General features: G+C 42.8%; 1 protein-coding gene across 2 annotated transcripts in view; it reads right to left on the bottom strand.

Moving 5' to 3' along the window:
- Positions 1–506: 506 nt before the first annotated feature.
- The window catches only part of RPS6KA2 (ribosomal protein S6 kinase A2), a 310,509-nt gene continuing 296,969 nt past the window's right edge, over positions 507–14,046 (bottom strand). For both annotated transcript variants that reach the window (XM_086461053.1, XM_086461054.1), the window contains 6 exons: positions 12,918–13,076; positions 10,453–10,614; positions 5,611–5,687; positions 3,002–3,119; positions 1,031–1,168; positions 507–632 (listed from right to left, as the gene is read on the bottom strand). In XM_086461053.1, the coding sequence (XP_086317179.1) occupies positions 507–632; positions 1,031–1,168; positions 3,002–3,119; positions 5,611–5,687; positions 10,453–10,614; positions 12,918–13,076 (780 nt within the window). The remainder of the gene's footprint in view (positions 633–1,030; positions 1,169–3,001; positions 3,120–5,610; positions 5,688–10,452; positions 10,615–12,917; positions 13,077–14,046) is intronic.

Raw genomic sequence — 14,046 nt, 5'->3', positions numbered from 1 at the left:
GTATTATTCATGTTTCTCTGCAGCCTTCACTCTTGCTGGGGTGAGTGTCGATCAGTAGATGTCTACTGGTGACCAACGAAGTCACTTCATGATGACGCATACTGGAACAGCTGAAAACATTCAAACCTGACTGTGTTCTTCATAGCAAAAAGTGCTTTTCTTGAGAAACAAAATGAAAACAGTGTTCCCATGGAACATCTTAAGGACTCAAAAATAGTATTTCCTAGGGTGGGAGGGATGGAGCACACCTACTTTATTTGGCTTTATCTCAGTAAGGAAACAGAGCTACTGGCAAAATTGGCACATCTTTGTGAAGTTTAATTTGGGACCCTGGCTGGAATGTAAAAGAAATGACGGAGCAAAGGAGAACTTTGCCTTATGCTGGGCTTCTACTAGTTCTGGCGATTTCATGTGCAGGTTGTCCAAAAAAGTTCTGCTAGCCAAGTAAAGATGAATTTCTCAAATAATAAACTGTGGGTTTTCAAAGAGGCCTTTTGAGGGTACTGCTACAATCTGGTAGAGGTAAGTCTTTTCATGCCCCGCCGCTGAGCCAGATTGGAGGACAATACAGGCTCCAGCCTTGGTGCCTGAGGTGCTCGGTTTAAAGCAAAGTAAGTGGCTGCCATTGCACCCTGTAAAATAGAGAAAGAGAAAATGCTGGGCTGAAATTCAGTTCTCTGATGCATTTCCCCTCCCTACCCCTATTCATTCCCCTGAAAAAATGGAGGTGCATGAACGATTTCCATGAAATGATAACAACATTTAGGCTGGCAAACAGCTGGAGTGTTTCTGATTCAAAGTGATGGGCAGCAGTATGTGCACAGAATGCCACCAGGTCATTACAGTGCAGCTTGAAGTTAAAACTATCAAGCAGGTGACAAGTCAAGAATCTTTACAGTTAATACAAAACCACATTAAATTTGGCCTCTGTGGCAAATAGTCTTCCCAATTCCTCTGTCACCTTCGACAATATTTACACAAATAACAGCTCATTCTGCAAGGAAGGAAGAGGCAGGGGTGTAGTACGTACCTTCACCAGCTGAACGTCCTGTCTGCTGAGCTGGTTTTGAGACAGGTACTCCCTGTTCACTATCCATGGATGTCTTAGGACTTGGACTGCCGTGAGGCGCTGATGAGGGTCTACGTGAAGCATCTTAGACACAATGTCCTGGGTTTAAAAGGAAGAAAACAGTAAGAGGGAAAAAGTAATTAATAGCAGTGCAGGTATTGCACCCGATGGCAGTGTCATCACCAACGTATCCAATGGAGAGAAGGATGCACTTTAGATATGCTTTATACTTTTTAAGTGTAAAATCTGATACTCAAAGTTTTCAAGAGTGATGTTCAACTCTCATCTGATAATCCAGTCAAAAGACAACGTGGAGGGTATTCAGCTTATTGAGTGAGTGTTAATTACTGGTGACTTTGTAGGGGTGATAAACTACCTAGAGAGGATGCCATCTGGAGGCATCTCCTCACTGACTCCAAAGCATGCTTACAAGAGAAGCTTAGAATAGAAATCTAACAGGTGGCTAAAATTCAATGAGATCAGTTCTACGACATCTGAACTTTTTAATTTCAAAACTGGACATCTGATAAAAACACATTGTGAGGCTCATGGGTGTTGGCAGCAAGATTAGTGGCTGGAAAGCTGCCCGGCAGAAAAGGATTTGGGGGTTCTGGTTGACAGCTGGCTGAACATGAGCCAGCAGTGTGCCCAGGTGGCCAAGAAGGCCAACAGCATCCTGGCCTGTACCAGAAATAGTGTAGCCAGCAGGAGTAGGGAGGTGATCGTGCCCCTGTACTCGCCAATGGGGGGGCTGCACCTCAAATACTGTGTGCAGTTTTGGGCCCCTCACTGCAAGAAGGACATTGAGGTGCTGGAGCGTGTCCAGAGAAGGACAACAAAGCTGGTGAAGGTTCTAGAGAACAAATCTTATGAGGAGCGGCTGAGGGAACTGGGGTTGTTTAGTCTGGAGGAGAGAAGGCTGAGGGGAGACCTTATCACTCTACAGCTACTCGAAAGGAGGCTGTAGTGAGGTGGGGGTTGGTCTCTTCTCCCAAGTAACAAGCGATAGGACGAGAGGAAATGGTCTCAAGTTGCAGCAGGGGAGGTTTAGATTGGACATTAGGAAGAATTTCTTCACTGAAAGGGTTTTCAAGCATTGGAACAGGCTGCCCAGGGAAGTGGTGGAGTCACCGTCCCTGGGGGTGTTCAAAAAATGTTTAGATGTGCACTTTGGGACATGGTTTAGTGGGCATGGTGGTGTTAGGTTGACAGTTGGACTTGATCTTAGAGGTCTTTTCCAACCTTAATGATTCTATGATTCTATGTTACTAGGACTGCTTGCAGTTTTGTGGTGGGATATATCAATGTTCTTCCATTAGATACTACCATTTGCTGAAACTGAAATCTGTTGCAGGAATCTCTAAATCATGTCAAAGTTTCTGATTAATGCCAGGCAACTGGAAGATTGCCAGTTTTCCTGCCCGTCTACCTGTCTCATAGACTAGTGCATAGCCATGCTTAAAAGTCCCAGCACCAGATGAATTTTATCTCCTAGGGTTTTCATGCTCTGTGGTAGATGGGCAGCCTAAACTGTGAACTGTACAGGAGTTAAAAATGCTAGTTTGTAAACTGCCTGCTCCTGGTTAACTTTGAGGAGCAAAAAGGTGATACACATATAGACCATATATTTGTGGCACTGACAACCCTACACTTCTTTTAAAAGTTCGGTTGCACCAAGAAAAAAAGCATTTTGTGCTATTTAAATCTTAAGAGCATTGAGACGGTGCCATATTATGCTTTAGTTTAATGAAATGAACTACCAAAAGTCCTGACTCACTACTTCATGCAGTGGTAGAAATGTAAAGAAGCAAGCTCTTATTTCATGAGGCACTGAGAAATAACCCTTCTGACTATCTCTTAAGTTGGTTAAAACTGCACACTGCAAGTCCATTTCAGATGACAAGAAAAAAATCAGAGAAAGTGTTCACTGACCTTTGCAGTGTCAGATACTGAATCCCAGTTTCCTCCTGTAAGTGCATATTTGCCACTGCCAATCCTGGCCAGGATCTCCTCTGGGGTGTCATCTGGTCCATTTGCAAAAGGAGTGAACCTATTTTTAAAAAGAGAAAAAAATACAGTGTTATTTGCAAGTATATGATTTCTAGGATCTAGTGCAAACTGCCACTGATTACAATGGGAATTTGGTTCCAGAATGGACCACAGACATCACTGCTTCATTTTCACTCAAACTATACAGTCTGGTGGTTCCTCATATGAAGTTGTTCTGCAGAGGAAAAGACTGATTCCTTAATTGTTTTTTAAAATTTTTGTTCTGTTCTCATTTTTTAGGAATTAAATATTCTTTTTATAAATAGACAGGTTTTTACCTCTTTAATTGTTTTAACTCTGCTTTATTGCCAACAGAAGTACCTTGATAATGGCAAGAAAGCATAAAAATAATAAAGGAGAAATTTAGGATCTGAAACAGAAAAAAAGGGGAAGAAAAAAAGAACCCTTTATAATCTATTTTGCAATGCTTTGTTAACCATAATGTGCAAGTCTGTTGGGCAAAACTAATGATCTTCAATAGGTTACTTCCTGATTTAGCCAGTCAGAAATTACTAGTAACATGCACCCAGCTTTATAAAATTAGTGTCACATGCAGAGGGCACACTTTTTGTCTTCATAAAGTGACAAGTGGTAAGATTTTTGCAGTTGACTGTATCTACCAGGCCAAATTTTACGCTGCAATCTTGGAACAGCTGTGTAGGTTTAGAAGAAGGGGGCATTTAGAATTTTTATGTTTTTCCTTCCATCTGTCTTTTCTCTTCTGAAGACTTGCCAGAGTGGTTTTCAGACCATTAATCAGCTGATTAGGCCACAGTTCCTATCCCACCTGGTTTCTAGTAGCAAATCCAATTCCTCAAGATGTATTTTCTAATTTTCAAAAACATTTCAGACTTCACAGAAGTTCAGCCCCAAGAGATATGTAATATTATTCCAATCTGTAACTATCAGGAAGTCTGCACTAAGAGTTAAGGCCTGGCTAAAACTCCAAGGTCTGTCACTACCTGCATTAACAGGATCCCAGGCTTGTGCTCCAGTCCTGGCTGTCTGAGCCCTCTCTGCTCATACTGATGGTGGGAGAAGAATAAAATCCTGGATGCAAATAATAGTCAGTTCCTACTAACACCCCTCTGGTGAGGAAGAGCAAGACCATCCCTAAATGCAGTGGTGCCAACTAAAAAGTCAGCACCTCTCAACTGTTTGCATTAGGCTTATTTTCTCTTGTAAGTGCAGAAAAAAGTGAGATACAAGTTGATAGCACCTGTTGGTAAATTTAATATCCACTAAGTTGTGCCATTTGTATTTCAGATTCAAATATATTTGGAGGGATTTTTTTTTCACATTTTTAAAAAAGCATTTTGAATATAATCAGCTAAACAAATGTGACTGTGGGTAATGTGTGATTTTATTTTGCTGATTCTGGTTGTGTATCACTGCAAATCTATGGCATTAGCCAAACAGAAACAGGTTTTTGGAGCTCCCAGCAGACTTGGAGACTGCCCCAGAAAGTCACAATATGTTTCAGCTAATGGTGAACACATTTGTACTCAGGAACAAAATAGATGGGATAGAAACTCCTGGCACCTTTCCTACAATCCATGAGGCAAGAGACATGAATAACAGGTAGGGTCCAACTCTTTGTTTTCTATATAAATCTAGGAATGAATCCAAGCTTCTTGCCACAGCTGAATGATCATGAAGCAGATTAAAGAGCTGTGAGAGGTCACTGAAAAGTTTCAAGCTGCACTTAGGTACAAGAAATGTGCACATATGATACCCTGAGAAATGAAATTCAGGGGTCTGATAACTCCAGATTGGGTTTGCATACTGTGTTTCTGGTTCACCTCAGCACATCTTAATCCTGTCCTTCACCGCTTATTTCAGTCTGTCTCTTTCTCTGGGCCTTCTTGTGTCAATATTTAACTGTAGCCAGCACATTGGTAGTGCCAAGTACCGCCTGAAAGTTCATGCTGTCTGTTGCTGTTCTTGATGGTCTGTTCATTTACTTTCTGTCCTTTCTGCAGCCTATTTTTCAAATAACATCTGAAAACTATGTTTGGGTTGGTTTTTATTAGCCTTTAAAGGTGCTCAGATACCTTGATAACAACAACAGTAGAAGAATGAAGCTGAGGAGGATACATGTATTAATAGAAATCAATGAATGTCCTCTTATGGATTAGGTGAACATGGTATGGCTCTTCATACCCCTGCACTCCTCTCCTAGTGTGGAACTTTCACTCTGCTTAAGTGGTGAGTGAGCCTTTTAGGAGTCTAGGTCTCAGTGCACGCTTATGGGCAGAGGCTGTTAAAAACCTAAGCAACTTGCAAAGCGTCAAAGATATTTATGCATTCTAGAAAAACTTATTCTCATGCTAGGTCTTGGCATCTATTTTCTTGCCTCATACAACAGAGCACATTTCTCAAAGGAGGCCAGAAAGTTTGCTGTCTCTATCTGTGACTGCTTTCTGACTTAATCAGTGCTGAAGTGCTAAGTCCAATGGAGACTGCTGCTCTAGGAAAACCTCTTCACTCACCCTGCCAACATGGTATACAGTAGGATCCCCAAGCTCCAGATGTCACAGGCTGCATCATAACCTTGGCGTTTAAGGACCTATGTGAAGGAAAGAGAGAGACGAAAAGAGGTTAATCTACATTCCTGAATTTTTAGCTTCTGATCTTCAAAAAGCACCGATTAGTGGTTGTATCTGCTAGCATTTCCAGGGCTTAACCGCATATCTGGCTTGAGCAGGTGGCTGCCCAGGGACCAAAATGTTCAGGAGTGGTGTGGAGCAAGGTGAAGCCCAGGCTGGCGTGAGCTGGTTAGTGTTCAAACCCAGCACATCAGTCACCTCCACAGTGACTGTGATGAGTGCAGTTTGTTGGAGGCTCTGGGACCCTCTCTGACCATCTAACACCAGTAAAGCAGAACATCGTTTCTGTGTTTTAAAATGTTTCAAAGCTCATTAATACTTCGAAATGTATGCTCCTAACATAAAGGTTACCAAGAACACTGTGGATGCAACAAGCGTAGGGCTGAGTGACAGTGATAAGCATGTCTGAGCTCAGTTTGGATTTGATATAACAAATGGATGCACACTAGCACATATCTATTGTCAGACTAGTAAAAATGCATGACAACTGCAAAGAAAGCTTATTTTACTCCTGTATTAAGAAAAGTGTCCACATTTAGATTGGACTTAACATATAACAGGCTAAAACTTGATTGCTTTTTCCTATGGGGAAAACAAGACCCATGGTACTCAGCAGATACCTGACCAGTAGATTCAACATAGGTACAGGATGGCAAGTTATAGCAGTAAGGGTAAAATCTAGATTTCATTTATGCTAGTGCATACTAGAAGAAATGCCAATTTGAGTCAGTGCAGGTGCAAGTGGAAGTGAACTCACCAACTGAGGCAGCATTGCTGAGATTAGGGGAAGAACTTTGTTTCTGCTTGGCTCAGAAAAGCTCAGGGACAACCCCCAGATCTTCCACTTGCTCATAAAAGCAAACTACCCTTCTCTTTATTCAGTTCTGACACACAAGGAGAGTTTTGTCCCTTTCTGATGGATCTGTAGGTACAGTCATTTTTTGCAAAGCACATGAAAGAGGAATGTACAAATTCAGCAAGCCTTTCTCTGACCTGCAGCCTTATTACCCAGGAGTGATTTCAGCTATCTGAAGTCTATCACAGAAAAGACCAAGCACTGCTAGGAAAAAACAATTTCAGAAAAAGTTGCCTTGACAGATTTTACAAATGATAGGCGGTAAAGCAACCATCTGTCAGGTATGCTGCTGAATGAACATTTGCTACCTGGAAAAAAAAAAAACCAACTTGGAAAAAGTCACATTTCTCCTGTTGACAAAGCTGATAAAATCCTGCTTCTGCCCCTTTCTCCTGCACATCATATACACACTTTGTCTGTTTTATTTGTTTCTGTTTCTTTAGTTCCTGCATTCATTCCCCCTCTACTAAAGTTAGCTTTTATGGGAAAACCTTCTTTGCTATTTGACAAACTCAGTTGCTTCTTGCTTCACCTGTGAGACTGAATATCCAACATTTATCTTTTGGTGCGGCCATGCTCATTGCGTCTTGAACAGTTACGTTTTCATTGCCACCACTATCTTCCTCCAATAACCAAGGACAATCAAGTCCAAGGCAAATGACAGAAAAATGGGGCAGTGATGATATTTAGTGGAGTAGGGTATTAAGTAAGAGGGTACTGTCCTAGTTTGGCTGGGACAGAACCACAGCCCAGCCATGCTAAGTAAGCCATCAGCAGTTTGAGCCAGCCAGGGCAGCTGACCTGAGTGAGCTACAGGTGCAGCCCATCCCATAGTGTTGTGGTCATTATAAAGGGAGAAGGTTTGCTGAGGAAGAAGAAGGCTTGGCTCGGTGGTCCTGCTTGCTCTTCCCTTGAGGACTGTGAGGGCCAAGCGTTCTAGGCTGAGAATGACTTTGCATGCTTTATTTGTTTTGCGGATAAAAAATTTTTGTTTTCATTAAATCTGTCCTTGCTTCAATGTTTGGATTTTCTCTCCTTTTCCCAGTTCCCCCTCTCAGGTGAGGAGGGGTCATCAGGTGATAGAATAACTGCTCTAGTTTAGCCCCTGGTATGGGCTAAATGTAGACAGTTGCACAACCCCAAAATGATGGGCAGGTTTTGCTGTGTGCTATCATTCAGTTTGCCAGAATGCTGCTAGATAACAGGGCTGTTGACTCTATGCCAGTGTCTAGGGAAGCTTTGCTGGCAATTACTTTTTATCAGCAGCAACTTCACCCCACAGATAACAACAGGACCTGGTGAGAGTTATCAGTTAGCGTTGCTGCTATTTGAAAATGTCTCCAGCAGGTCTGTGCAACTGTTGTTAAAGCAAGAGCATGGAGCTGGCAGGACCAAGTATGGGAAATCTTGGCCAAAAAGATTAGTGTTTGATCCAGGGGGTAGATATTATCAAACAGTAACAGGCACGTGTCTTAGAAATAAATCAGTCGAGGAAGGAGCTTTGCAAAAGATGCAGTGGTGTCCTGCTCTAATGGATGCTGAAGAATTTACCACCCATGAAGGGGTTTAGGTCATCTTGTGAATTTGGTGGGATCAGAAATACAGGCATGAGCTGGTCCTTAGCACCACACATGGCAGGGCATTGCGGTGACAAACAACAAACTTGCTCTGTTTGTTCTGGTAATGGCTCAGCTATTTATCCAACTCCCTTTTATTTCTATAGGCTTTGATTTATTGGATTAGCAGTGTTATGAATATAGGTTTTTCTCAGTTGTGACACAAGCAGGAATGTTATGGGTATGAAAGCTAATGAACAATCTCATAATTTCAAACGCCAAAACAGCAGTTCTTCAGAGATTTTGGAGGGAGACTACAGAATGAAGTATTTTTACTTTACCCAAAAGGTTCCTACAGCATCAGTAGGGAAACAAGCAGGCTGCATCTTCTTCCCTGGCTGGCTCTTTGCTCAGACCCAGGCTGGCTCTTCGCTCCCTGCACACAGCACGACTCGCACTAGGTGGCAGCGTGCGTCTTCTCTCGGGTAGGCTTCATCTTTGCTCATGTTCTCATCAAAACCCCAAATTAAATGTTTCCAAAACAAATGGAGATCCAAGCAGGCAAATATGTCGTCCTTCCTCTCACAGTCCCCTTGTGTCATCAGCTCAGCTGACCTTCTGCTGCCTTGTTTAGTTTCATGGGCGTATGACAGACATCGCAGCAGGGTTCAGACAGGGAATATGACAGTCAAGTCTAGGCTGGAGGGCAGCATTATATTGCAGGTAAAATGTAAAAGCACTTAAGATTTTATGTAAGCTCTCTGCCCGTTCTGGTAATGTTTCAGTTAATCTCCAGCATCTCCTGTATTAGCAGGACCTGTCGTACTCATCACAAACATCTGGGAGCATGATTTCTGCTTTCAGTTCAAATCAGAAGAGTCTGATCTGAAACTGCATAGGGCTGGCAACATTTGTGGTTACAGACATTTTACAAAATAGCCCATCGTGAAAAATAGTTACACCTATTTTAAGCGCATGGTATCTTGGAGAAAATATCTTTCAGTGCTTTAAATCCTGCAAACATGATTACTTCTTGGTTTAAAAGCTGAACTGTGGTGCTGCCACAGAACTTTTTTTCACTTATTTTGATAAATTTTAAAAAGCGCATTGCAGTTTCTAAAATGAAAAGCCAACACCAAACAGCAATAAAATAACAAACCAATCTGTCTTGGCAATGGAAGACTTTTTTTTTTTTTTTTTTTTCTGAAAAAAATCTGCTTTGAATTTATACTACCCTGGCAATGGTCTCAATTTAACAAATTCTTTGCTGGAAGGCTGTGATTCCTATATCTTTTGATGTTACGAAAGGACCATGTACAGAAAGATCATCCCATTTTTCACTTCCCAGTTACATACCATGCAGATGAACATTGGATGAAGGGGAGTTACAGGGAAGAAAAGATTGCTGACTGATACCAACTGAGAGAAAGTGGTATTTGACAGTAAAGGACAGATGAAGTATGAAAGGCAATAATTTTCTGTTTTTCTTATAAGGACCATAACAAGGATAGTCAGACACACATCTGAAGTTGTGTATTGCAAATACTAAAATTGCTGATAAACATCACTCCAAGAAATGGACAATTACCCAGGAAATTAATCTTCATCAGAAGGAAGCAGCTATGAATGTCTCAAGGGTCAAACACAGCAAACAGCCCAAGCCATTCAAACAGCTACGGGACCCAAACCCACTCCTGTGGGGCTGCGTGAAAGAAATAGCACTTGCCAGCAATGCAGAGCCACCTCTCCCCATGTTTGGGGCAGGCTGTTTGGTCTGCCTCCATCTCCCTGTCTGTAAAAATGGGAAAGCAGCTCTTTCCTACATCCCACATAACAGGGGGGATTGGTACTAGGAAGGCACAAGAGGAAAGATGTTTCTTTAGCTCAATGAAGTCAACAATAAAGCTTCCACCAACTTCTTCATGGTAAGGATTTCAAGCATGGATTTTTCTTTTGAGTCTTATTCCTGATACCAAGATTTCCCTTTTAAGCCTTATCCTGTTCTAATGCAGTGCGCTAGAGGGAAAGCAGTCTGAGCAGAAGCAGCTACAGAAAAAAGGGTGTTTATCCTAGCAATGAGCCAAATCAGTGTGTATGTCAGTCTGAGACAGATACTGACTTCTGTCTGGAGAAAAACAACTGGCCTGACAAGACCGGGAATTGGAAACTTATGGTAATAGAGGCTGTGCAAGTGCCGGGACCCTGGTTTCTGCCTTGCTCCTCTTGTAAAGGCAGCAAGGAAAAGGGAGAGAGGGAGGAACGGTTGCTCCCTAGGACACGCTTATTACTCAGGGCTTTGAAATGCCATCCTACCTCAGGGGCGACGAAGTTGGCCGTGTAGCAGGGAGTCATGAGCAGCCCGTTCTCCGCTCTCAGTTGCTTGGCAAACCCAAAGTCACAAATCCTGATGGAGTCTGGGTTCCCCGACTCATCCATGTAGAGAATATTACTTGGCTTGAGATCGCGGTGCACCACCTTAACAAAAAGCAGTAAGTAACACGTGAGGAGAGGAGATCAGGGAGCATTCAGGCTTGGCTGCTGTTTTTGGTCTGCTGGTTGAGGTAGGTCAAGAGCTCATGCCAAAAATATTTACATTTTGGAGAAAAGTTGCTTAAAAGCCTTGGGCAAAGGATGGGAAAAAAAAATCAGAACATGTTCAAGAGCCTCTGCTGGTGTATTAAGAAGGAGGCTGCTGCTCTAAGGGGGTACACCTCTCCTGAGGGCAGTCAGAGGAGGTTGCTGTACAAACACTTTGGTGTCAAGAATCTCCTGGAACCTGGTAGCCCTAAATATTCAGCTGAAAGGCCAAGAAATCCCATCATAGGAGGGAAGTGTGTAAGGGTCTTCTTGTGACTGTCCATGTGAGTGGCTCGCACATGAAGGGAGGAATTATTTTTTTTTCTCATTTCAAAAGTTATTCACAAAGATCCTTTCTGTAGGCACACAACTTTAAATGGCTGCATGTTTTACCAGACATGCTGCATTTCAGTGGTGGAAAACCAGCATTATTTTGTGTAACGGGTCTGCGTGGCAAGGTTTTGGTAGTGGGGGGGTTACAGGGGTGGCTTCTGTATGAAGTTGCTAGAAGTTTCCCCTATGTTGGATATAGCCAATGCCAGCCGGCTTTAAGATGGACCCGCTGCTGGCCAAGGCCGAGCCCATCAACGACAGCTTTTTTCGCCTCTGTGATAACGTATTTAAGAGAGAGAAAAAGTTGTTGCGCAGCAGTAATTGCAGCGAGTGAGAGGAGTGAGAATATGTGAGAGAAACATCCCGCAGACACCAAGGTCAGTGAAGAAGGAGGGGGAGGAGATGCTCCAGGCACCAGAGCAGCGATTCCCCTGCGGCCTGTGGTGAAGACCATGGTGAAGCAGGCTGTCCCCCTGCAGCCCATGGGCGGTGGAGCAGATGACTGCCTACACGCCGTGGAGGGCCCCCACGCCAGAGTAGATGGATACCTGAAGGAAGCTGTGACCCCGTGGGAAGCCTGCACCGGAGCAGGCTCCTGGCAGGACCTGTGGCCCGTGGAGAGAGAGGAGCAGGTTTGCTGTCAGAGACCCCATGAGGGGGGCTCACGCTGGAACAGTCTGTTCCTGAAGGACTGCACCCCATGAAGGAGACCAACGCTGGAGCAGTTCATGAAGAACTGAACCCGTGGGAAGACTCACGCTGGAGAAGTCATGGAGGACTTTCTCCCGTGAGGGGGACCCCACATTGGAGCAGGGGAAACGTGTGAGGAATCCTCCCCCTGACGAGGAAGGAGCGGCAGAAAACAACAGTGTGATGAACTGACCCCAACCCCCATTCCCTGTTTTCTCCCCTGTGCCGCTGGGGGGGAGGAGGGAGGAAAATTGGGATCAAAGTTAAGCCCGGGAAAGGAGGGAGGGGTGGGGGGAAGGTGTTTTAAGATCTGGTTTTGTTTCTCATTACTCCTCTCTGAGTTAATTGGTAATAAATCACATTTCCTTTCAGTTGAGTCTGTTTTGCCCGTGACGGTAAATGCTGAGTGATCTCCCTGTCCTTATCTCAACCCCACAAGCCTGTTGTTATTTTTTTTTTCTCTCTCCTGTCCAGTTAAGGAGGGGAGTGATAGAGTGGCTTTGGTGGGCACCTGGCATTTTGGTCAGGGTCAACCCACCTCATTTTGTTACAGCAAGACTGAAAAAAACCATCATGAAAACATAAAAGCCTGAGCAAAAAATGCACTTGTTTTAACCATGAAACAGAAAAAGCAGCAAAGATTTGACTAGTCATCCAAACTGCTTGTCCCTGAAAAGCAGAAAAGGAGAGATTTTCAAACTGCTGTATATAGAGAGCTTAGATTTTAAAAGCCAGCTCTTTAACAGCATGTCAGAAGTCTTTCCCATCAGCTGCTCAAACTGCCACTTCATTTGGAAAGCTGAGCATTCAGTTTTCTACCTATCTGCAGATTCAGCTACCCTATTTGAAATTCTGTTAAAAGATCAGGTACTGCAATAATGACTGTGATAAAAAGTAAACAAGTAATATCTCAACAAGGTACATGAACTTGAAAATCAGTTTAGTTTGGGAATGCAAATATTACTTCAACCTACCTCAGTTCAGTTGGGAAACAACTAAAAAGCCTATGACCGTATTTCACAAACTAGATGTAATTATAAATATGGAGAAAGATTTTTTTTTTTTTGAAAAAACCACACAACATATTTACATTTCAGAGAAGCAAAATCACAGCTATTGGCTTTTTCTAAAAGTCAGATTTTAAGGTTGATGTGGACAGCCAGAAAAGAAATGCTTACGCCCTGAGAGTGCAGGTACTCCACAGTCCTGGTGATAGTGCACAGTACAGCGCTGGCCTCCCGCTCTGAGAAACACTTCTGCCGAAGAATGCGGTCCAGGAGCTCACCTCCTCGCATCAGCTCCATCACCAAGTACACATATTTCCCATCATCATAGACCTGGAAGAGTAATAGAACAAATATATGTTCTGGACCTATTAACTTGGTAAAGGTTGGTCATTTAATCACAGTGCTGGTTTGTTTGTGTGAGATGTTGCAAGAAGATGTCTGCTAATGTGTGGGAAATGTGCTTATTAAGCTTAACAACAGAAGAGGCAACTTTATAAAATTACTTAATCATCACTTTTTTCCTCGTGTCTGTAGCAACTTGCCGATTTGTCCACACAGAAATGTAGCTTTCCTGATCTGCTGTAATGGCAGCAGTGTAGACCAAGCTGCTAAAAGCAGCACCACTTCACACAGCCTGAAAAGTGTCCTGGCTCTCACCCAAGCCTCCTTCTCAGTAGTGTTCTCTCTTTCCACTTCTACAGGGTAACATTAGCCATTTCAAATATCAATATTTCCCTTTGACTCATGAACAGCTAAATGAACTGTATTATACAGTTGGGCAAGACCTACTTCCAATGATATTATATAGTTTATATTTGCAATACTGGTGAATACATTGTTGACATCAGCCGCAAGATGTATTTACCTTCAACATCAATTGCAAGGGGTAAAAGACATTTTTTGTCTAAATTGGAAGACAGCCATTTTCATGTCATAATCCTTTATCTGGACTGCAATAATAGGCAGTGCTATAGTCATCAATGCTAAATTTTTTCGGAAAGGGATATAAAACCATTTTTTTTTCTGCACAGATTTTAAGATACTCTTTAACACTTAGGAATTAGGTGAGACTTTCCTGAAGGCATATGATTAAAAATTTTTTATATCCTTCTCTAAGGTCTGAGCCATAACGTACTGGCCACTGACATCAGCAGGATTTTGTTCTGTAAACTGAATCTGCCATGGTGTGGACAACCCCAGGTGAGACTGCAGGCAGCGTAAGTAAAACATTTCTGACCAAAGGTTGTTGCTACATGTAAGCATAGTGAAGGCTATTCTTCATATGAAATGCTGAAGAAAG

Source organism: Leptosomus discolor, chromosome 2, assembly GCF_034619465.1.
Source record: "Leptosomus discolor isolate bLepDis1 chromosome 2, bLepDis1.hap2, whole genome shotgun sequence".
Taxonomy (NCBI): Eukaryota; Metazoa; Chordata; class Aves; order Leptosomiformes; family Leptosomidae; genus Leptosomus; species Leptosomus discolor.
Note: the sequence above shows the minus strand (reverse complement) of the source record. Positions and strands in the feature narration are given on the sequence as shown.